The 9,698-nt window shown below is 33.8% G+C and overlaps 1 protein-coding gene across 1 annotated transcript; it reads right to left on the reverse strand.

Moving 5' to 3' along the window:
- Positions 1-597: 597 nt before the first annotated feature.
- LOC133200905 (diisopropyl-fluorophosphatase-like) lies at positions 598-9,563 on the reverse strand. The gene is made up of 5 exons (XM_061336719.1): positions 9,384-9,563; positions 2,547-2,687; positions 1,827-1,958; positions 1,481-1,697; positions 598-1,139 (listed from the first exon to the last, which is right to left on the reverse strand). Exons 1-5 carry the CDS (start codon positions 9,555-9,557, stop codon positions 868-870), a joined length of 936 nt encoding a protein of 311 aa, XP_061192703.1. The 5' UTR covers positions 9,558-9,563; the 3' UTR covers positions 598-867.
- Positions 9,564-9,698: the final 135 nt, after the last annotated feature.

Raw genomic sequence — 9,698 nt, forward strand, 5'->3', positions numbered from 1 at the left:
GAAAGATACAAACTGACAATGAAATTGATTTTCATATGTAATCTTTTTTTTTTTTTAAATTTAGCACCTTTTGACTTATCAGCACAATGAATGTCTTCACACCTGCAGAAAATTACAATTTGGTGGTGATGAAATGAATAAACTACTGAGTTCGCCAAAAGTGCCAAATATGAATTATGTTTAACACAACTAACAGTTTTTTTTTCCAATATATCAGTATCAAATTTTGTCGATGCATCGGTACACTTTGTGTCATTTCATCCATACTATTGTTTCAAATTCATAAAATTTTATTGAAAACCTCTTAAGTTCACAAGCTAAATATTTTCTAGATCTAATTATTTTTTAAGGTATATTTTCAGAATGTTTTGTATCAGTTCAATATTTATTAACTTTTTCAATGGCATTGACAACAAAAACAATAGATTTGCATAAAAATTATCTATTGGAATGTTTACAAATTAACAATAAAATTATGAAATAATCAACAGTAAATAAAAATAAACCATTGCTCTAAAATATGTAAACATTATTTCAATAAATTTGCAATAATCAAAGTTTAAAATACAATATAAACAAAAATTTTCGATGTAAAGATACCTGTATACAATTATTTTAAAAATGATTGTCATTTTAATATTTAAAACAAACTACGCAGTTATTGTTAATATATTGCATTTATATGTATATCAAAATATACATACAAAATGTCTGTTTTCTACATCAATAAATGCATCATACAATGTTTGTAGTGTCATATTTATTTTTAAACATTTTTTAACAACCAAGCTGTGTTTTAAGGTAAGAACCTAGCACCACTGATAAAGTCATAATAACTCAATAAATACAATAACATTATTAGCTGCCTCACAGAGATATGATGTCACAATACTGTAATTTGCCTGGTCTCTGCCACTCAAACTTCCAAACCCCATGAGAATCATGCTCAGTAACGTATACTTCCTTTGTCCCTTTCCTGAAGTGGAGGTTACTAGTCCTGGAGAAGGGGCACTTGATGCGTGTGTGAGGGCTCCCTCCCTCTCTTCCAAACACCTCCAGAAATCCTGACCCCCAGTGAGCCACTAATAAGTTGTTCTCCTCATCAAAGTCCATGCCATCTGGTCCTCCTTCTGTGTCACCTTTCAAGAAAAATATAAAATTGGCATAAAAACTTCTGTATTGTAACCTGATATGGAACATCTCAACTCCTAGCAAGTGCTCAATTAAAATTGTCATAAATATATGTACAGATAGTTTCTATAAATGAAATGGAAAAGTAGGCAATGTAGTTGTCTGTATATATATATCTATACTTTATTATTGCAGTCTATGATTAATTCTCAATACTGCATTCATATTTTATATGCAAAATTCAAGAGGATTTTTTTATTTCTAAATTAAAATCATTGAACTAATACTGAACTGTGCAGAGAAATGCATCAATCATGTAAATTTGTGACATTTTTGTTTTGATATATACCTGGCAGTTTTCCCCACAGTTTCCTCTGTCCTACTTTCCCATTACCCTGGATTTCATAGGCCCACAGGGATTTAGTGGGGGTCTCTGCTACAATCAGGGTTTGAGGTCTGCCATCTGGGGAATGTAACACAGCAATGCCATTAGGAAACCTAAGCCCAGTATCAATCAACGACATCTCCTTCTGACTAGTGAAGCAGTACACAGACCCAAAAGGTTCCTAAAAGCAAACTAAAAGATTTAATTTTCTGCACTTCATTTAGCGGAATTTATTACTACATGAATGAAGTAAAATAATACACATTAAATGCTCTCTCACAAAATTGCCCTGAAACAGTCATGTATGTACCTCCATCGACCTCTCGTATGGGTGAGGGGCAATTTTTCCAGCTGGTGCCGTTATCCACAGATTTCCATCGTAATCAAAGGCGCAGTCATTACAACCCTGCATTGTACGGCCTGTCTTGTCCTCCTTACAAATCTACAGATATGTCCAGAATTTAATCAAACTATCTGAGAATATCTTTACAAGTTTTTCTTGTCTGGTATCATTCAATCAGAATTCAATTTGCTCAAATTTGATGCATAAAGACAAATATTTACATTTGCAAATGTTTTCCCTTTCACATTCAATTTATACCATTGAGGTTTGTAAAAGTTAATCATTTTATGGGTTTAAAATTTTAGTACATAATATACATAATGAATCAGTCTCAAATGTAAATACCGGTATAAGTAATAAGATATCATTTTTAAACTTTTATTCTGATGTAAGTATGGGTTGGCATATGATCAAATCTACCATAAAGCTCTTTGGGCTTTATGGGATTTGATCACATGACCAACCTGTATTTACATCCCGATAAAAGTTGAAAAATGATTCCTTACTTCTTAAATAAAGTTTTGTCTCTTAAAAGCAGAACAGTAAAATTGTCCAAACAAAAAAATGAAAGAGCTTTTTTCTCTTATGAAGACTGAAATGTGACCTTTTAATTTACTTCCTAAAAATTACTGACATGTTAAACTATGATTCAATCTTGAAAATTCCATTGCTAAGATAATCACACACCTGTTTGAAGTCACCATTTTTGTCCACAGTGATAAGACCAAGCCTCATGTCTGCAATCCATAAGACGTTGTCTTTGTCACACTGACACCCAGCCGGAATTCCCCCTTCTCCATCCACAACAGGCTCGCATAAAATGGACGACTAAAAAAAAACAGCTTTACATCACTTTAAGTAATTTAACATTTGTACCAATATACTGTAAATCACTTTTTATTCATGACAACTTTATTTTCGCATAATTACACTAGACAGTGTGCTCGCAAAAATTTCATTCTCACGTATAATAGTATTCCTTAAGATTATATAGAGCAATAACCACCATTCTTGAAAATTTTGTCTCACATTAAAAAGATGACCACAATTCTTGAAAATTTTGTCTCACTAAAAAAGATGTGATGACTATATCGCAAAAATAAGATGTCGTGAAAATTTAGTGATGTACAGTACATAATTATGCAAAAAAAATTACATGTCCTTTTGTTGTTGATTAAAGCAATATAACACAGTTAAACTCTGAACCACTGATGAAGCATTTGTGAATTTGAATCATTGATCAGTGTCTGAGTCTGAAAAACTGATTCAGCGCTGGAGACTGAGCCATTGTTCCCTTGTTCTACTGATCCAATGATTACAAAAAACAATCCTTAATTGAGTCTGAACCACTTGATCCATAGATGAGTCTGAACCACTAAATCAATCCATAGTTGAGTCTAACCCACTAAATCCATAGTTGAGTTTGAACCACCAATCCCAAGGTTATGAATATGAACCACTGATCCTGTGGTCTTATTGTGAACCATTGATCCTGAGGTGGCAAGTCCAGGACAGTAAACTTAATATCCACTGCATCCAGGTCCGATAAAAGGACCCTGTCCCAATTGAAAATTGACTCTTTTTTGAAAATTTACCTAAAAATTCCCAAATGACAAGCAGATTGAATTTTTCAATGCTTTTTATTTTAAAAAAACTTGAATTTCTTTTTAATTATAATGACCCATCAAGATGTAAAAAAGGAATAAGCCTAAATTCTAACACTTCAATCTACAGTTTAACATAAGACATCAATAATTCCAAATTTTGCCCCCTTCTCAATTTTAAATTCCCAAATTGAAAGTGTACAAGACCCTGTACCAAAATAGGGCCAATTAAGCCCAGAATCCTGAACCACTGATCCTATACATGGTTCTGAGTCTGGACTACTGATCCTATGGTTCCGAGTCCAGACCACTGATTCCTTGGTTCCGAGTCTGGACTACTGATCCTATGGTTCTGAGTCCAGACCACTGATTCCTTGGTTCCGAGTCTGGACTACTGATCCTATGGTTCTGAGTCCAGACCACTGATTCTTTGGTTCTGAGTCTGGACTACTGATCCTATGGTTCTGAGTCCAGACCACTGATTCTTTGGTTCTGAGTTTGGACTACTCATCCTATGGTTCTGAGTCCAGAGCACTGATTCCTTGGTTCTGAGTCTGGACTACTCATCCTATGGTTCCGAGTCCAGACCCCTGATTCTTTGGTTGAGAGTCTAAGTATTAATCCCATGAGACTGCACGTTCCATTAAATTCAGACTGATGACTGCCCTCCTTACAATAGCCTTGTACACTTCCACCAATACTTGCACAACTATCAAGTTCTCGTTTCTTTCCTTGCTAGCACCTTATCCTGTTTATGTGAGTATTCCATTTATTTTAATATTTTATAGACATACTTAGATACTTAGCCATATGTACTGCAAACAAGATTTCAGTTTGTAAATTTAAATCAATGATATCACCATGGCAACATAACTTCATCACTTTCCCATAAGTGATAATTACTCCATGATTACCACACACATTGTTGTTCTATCAGTAGTAAATTCACCAAGAACAAAAAAAACCATGCAGGACTTAAACAATCTAGCTATTCCTGGAGGTAATGCTTTCATGGGTAGGTATAATTTTATTAGCTTTAAAATTAAAGAAAATCTATTTAGTAAATGAAATCAAATTCCCAATAGGTACTTAGAGAAAACAGATACAAATATATGTATAAGAAATGTACAGACTAAAAAAAAAATTTAGAAACTGCAAGCAAAAATAAACCATACAAATCTTGTTCATTACTTTCATTTTTTTTCTTTATCTATATACATTCACAGTTGTACCCTCTCAGCAATAAAGCCAATATACACATAAATTGTGCCTTAATTGATCCGACACATTATACCAACTTATTTTGATAAGCATATTGAATAATATACGTTTAGAATATTGTTATTATACCTTTCAATATTTTTTTTTGGTGAAATTTGACTTAATTTCATGGTTTCATGGGGAGACTTGTAAATCATACAGACTGCATGATTCTGTCATATGTAATAGTTATACCCACACTTTCCCCTTTTCTAAAGTTTCTAAGAATTAGCTATTAGTCATAATACATCTTTTAATCTAAACATATGTTCTACTAATCCATTGCCACTTTCACTCATTGTTTCTGAATTCTCCATTCACTGGGCTACACTCGGCCACTCTGAATTCTCCATTCACTGGGCTACACTTGAGATCACAACAGCTCGCTCAATTGTTCACTCTGCTCATAGTTTAATTTGTTCATCATTTGCCCTCCCTTTGCTTACCATCTATTATTCTCTTGTAGACTGTTTCCAATTAAATTAATAAGGAATATATTTTTAACTACATCACAGCAGCTCGCTATTTCAGTCAATTGAACACACAGTATGATTAACACTTCTGTCCCTATATAGCAGCTATGCTAACATATCATTTGAGGCTATATAAACCTACAAAGTCACTATTATCTTGAACACACCCCTGTGCTTTAATCAAGTGTTTCAACTCCACTCTGAACACACTCAGCATTCACTTCAACTCATCCTTTGCTCATTGTTCACTCTGCTCATAATAGTTTAATTTGTTCATCATTTGCCCTCCCTTTGCTTACCATCTATTATTATCTTGTAGACTGTTAACTTATGTTAATAAGGAATATATTTTTAACTACATCTCATTTTTTACTGGTAGACACATCTAAAACAATTCATTTGTTAATTTGTTGCTAGCTGCAGAAGTGTAGCTCTCCAAAAAATTTTTTTTTACATACTGAAAAATATGTACATTAAAGGAAAAAAAGGTATGATAAAATAGCAAAATCTAGCTAGTTTGAATAGCTAATTCAGTTAAGTTACATATTGTGCCGGAGCTGTATGTAGCAACAAAATAGCTGCAGAACTGTAGCTCTCTGAAAAAAAAAAATATTGACAGACCGGAGAGCTACAGTGCCACCCATAGGGAAAACAGTATATTTATTGTGCACAAAAAATTGCGCTTGATTCTAGATTTATTTCTCCGTATATTTAAACTGGCATCTCAAAATATTACTAACCGTGCGTTCCTAACATATTCTTAAACTATTTCGACAACAAAATATCCCACCATAACCATTGGTAATAGCCCTACTGGGCCTGAAATGGAGACCAACAAAAATATTTTGCTTATTTATACTGCCATTTTGGGTGGCAAGACAATTCGGTCCCTTGCGCTTCCTGCAGATGTCAACTATATCTGTAGTTGATAGAGATCTAAGGAATTTCATGAAATCGATCTTTTGTGCAGATGAGGTAAGAATTTGGAGAAATAAATCCAGAATTGAGTGCAATTTGTTGTGCGCAATAAATATACAGTTTTCTCTATGGGTGGCACTGTAACTCTCCAGTCTGTCAATATTTTTTTTTGCGGAGAGCTACAGTTCTGCAGCTTTGTTGCTATATACAGGTCCGGCACAATATGTAGCTTAACTGAATTAGCTATTCAAACTAGCTAGATTTTGCTATTTTATCATACCTTTTTTTCCTTTAATGTACATATTTTTCAGTATGTAAAAAAAAGTTGCACTTTGTTGCAGTGATAATTTTCAACTTTGTATTGGTCTGAAAACATGCTCATCCAAATTTGTTTCTTTTATAGACTTTGCACTCAAAAGTTCTAAATGTTTTTTAGGCTATACACACTTGCCAACCTCCAACATGTAAAAAGAGGGTCATGACCCTCTTTGGAAAGAAAAAAATCTGGTCATAACACATAATGACATTCCCCAAATATTTACCATGACAGAGCTTTCAAAAAGATAAGAAACAGGAGGAACTTTTACAAAAATAGGAGGTACATTGTGGAAGCGATTTTAATTAAATGTTTACTTATCAAAATTTTCTACAACAAATATTTTGGCTGGTACAATCATGATTTCAGCCAGGTGAAAATACCGGGTACCGGCAAATTTTTAAAATGTTGAAAGCCAATTTCCAGAATCTGCATGGCTGTTTGGAAGAAGGAAAAGAATTTTGAGCTAATCAAATTATGTTGGTTTTGAAGAAAACTTTCTTCTCCAGATAAACAAATTCTTCAAATAAACAAGTGAAATTTTCATGTAGTGTACAATTAGCCTTATACAATCTTTGATCACTTTATATTTTCAAATGAAATTTGTTTTCCAAGGTTTCTTGATATGTACATAAATATCATTTTCTTTTCATTGGTGGTCTTCCTGTGGGCCCTGATAATGATTTCATATCTGAAGACATTTACAATGATTTCAAACTTCGCTTTGTCAAAACAACTCACAGATTTTGTTATTATTTGCACTAATAATTGACCTTTACATACTGAAAAAGGCCACCTGCACTGCTTATGTAGATACAAGCTTGGGTTGATAACTGAAAATCACACATGCAAACCAATTTGCAAACTAAATCTGGTATTTGGAGATTTTCAGGTGTTTTGGCAAAAATCAGGTGAAAAACATGACCTTCCATGTCATTAAAAAAATCAGGTTAAGGGTTGAAAAATTGGTGTTATCGGGTGAGTTGGCAACTATGGTGATATGAACATGATAAAACAATTGATTTGTGTCTACACAATTACTTCTTGAATGAAATTATATAGCAGGTCAATTCTGGTCAACAAGATAATCGATTAGTAATAATTTAGCACAATGTAAAGCAACGCCCATCACTCACAAGGTGTAACTATATAGTTACCAAAACAATGGAAATACATCTCTTGCTTAAAAGTATTCAAAAGCTGCAATGTTCAATTCATCTTTGATTTGAACTGGTTTTTTTAACAGTCCATAGTTCAAATATGAGTAGTGAATTTTGTCTATTCCTAGTAAAAAGCACATTTGTGAAAAACTGTAAAGACTGCATTGAAATAGCTTTTCTTGAAAAGCTTAATAATAATTAATTATACTTGAAAAGCTAGTTCACACAATATAGCTAAATCAGGAGATTGTGCTAGACCTGATATATACAGTGTGCAATTAACGCCTGTCTGATAGGGTCTGATTCTACCTCAAGTTGAATCGGGCTATCCCGATCCAAATTAAAACAGGCTGCATTGTCTATCATAGTTTTGGCCATGGTTAAAATATTAAGATTCAATGAGAAGGAGCATTTTATATTTATAACATGTAATAATGGAAAAAAGGAATTGTGCAGAATAATTTTATACTTGAATTTGAAATCCTTATTTTAACAGAATTACTGTTAATTCCCATAACTTATTAACATGATTAATTTATAACATTGTGCATTAATTTTTCCATAAATGAACAATGTCCTTTTTAACCCAACTCTATTTGTTTGTGTACATCCACCATGCTGCAATTTCTTATCACTGGAAGCACAGTTAGACACAAATTAAGTAAACATTTATAAGTTATTGAGTTGACATTTAATTGAATTTGCAAGTATCAAAAATCAAGTTCAGTTGGGGGCAACAAAATTTCCAGTTTTCATAATATTAAAAGCCAGTTGCTTTCTTGAGCCGTAACCTTTCTGGCTGCCCACGGTCCATCAAAGCAACTAGTTATAAGACCCTAGGGAGACCCCAGGTTGAATACACCTCCAACGTATGGGATCACACCAACAAGACCCATATTAATAAGATAGAAGCGGTACAACGAAGGGCTGCACGATACATCATGGGCGATTACAGCAGGGAGAGCAGTATTATATCTATCCAACAACTCCATCTTGATACCCTGCAGTCCAGACGGTTAACAGCACGAGCCACCATGATGTTCAGAATTGTGAATGACCTCATAGACATTCCATCCAGTCATTTACAACTAACAAGTAACTACACCAGAGGACATGCTTTGAGGTTTTAACAACCATTCTGCCACCTCAAATGCTACCAGGATTCCTTTTTCCCAGCTGTAGTAGTGATCTGGAATTCTCTACCAGTATCCATGGCCTTCAAGTCCCGAATCAGTTCCTACTCATTTAAGAAATATTGATGATTTTTTTCAGATTTTAATAAGGCCTTCCTCAGCATAATTTTAACTTTTTATACATGTGGGATAATGCCAAACATTGGTGCCAGGCACATTAATGGAAGAAGAAGTTGTGAAGTTGTAACATTTTCCTGGCACATAAAATATCAAAATCATGAAAAACACCTGGAAAACGTCAGATATTTCGGACTAGCTGGCCGGTAAAGCTCAAATATGACGTGTGAACATGTGGTACAGTTTTTGTGAAAGGCACAAACTCTGATTTTATATTTCATTTTCACAAGATAAAATGAAAATATACTAGTAACAGATAATTCAATAAAAATAGATACATGAATAAAAAAAAAATTAAAAATATGAATAAAAATCATTGCACATTTTTTCGTGCTTGGTTCTTATGGACAGTCCCAGTTATCCACGGTTTATATATACCAATCCAAAATGAGATAGCCCAACAGGCTATTTCATCCTTGTTATTTTCGCACACTGTATATATCACATGATCAGGTGAAAGATACCCCTACCCCCCTCTCTTACCTTGCTATTCTTCAGATCAATGCGAAGAACTTGGCCAGCAAAAGGTCCATTTTTCTCTACCTCAGGTGCAACCATGTAGAAATTAGCGTCCTTGTCAAATACAGGACCTTCGGCTCCCATCATGCCATCTAAAAGTTTTGTAAACTTTGGCTGAACCACCTCCATCTGGTCCATGTTTTTCTTTTCGGATTTTGGCAGTTGTCGTAATCTGACGATACAATTTTCCTTCATCTTTTTTTATCATTAAAAGTAAAATTGAAATATGCCATTTAACCTTTATTCATTTCAAGTTTGCACTTTACCAAGACAGTCTGA

This window comes from Saccostrea echinata, unplaced genomic scaffold (assembly GCF_033153115.1).
Source record: "Saccostrea echinata isolate AGI-Se365-2 ecotype Australia unplaced genomic scaffold, CSIRO_AGI_Sech_v1 ptg000041l, whole genome shotgun sequence".
NCBI classification, from domain to species: domain Eukaryota; kingdom Metazoa; phylum Mollusca; class Bivalvia; order Ostreida; family Ostreidae; genus Saccostrea; species Saccostrea echinata.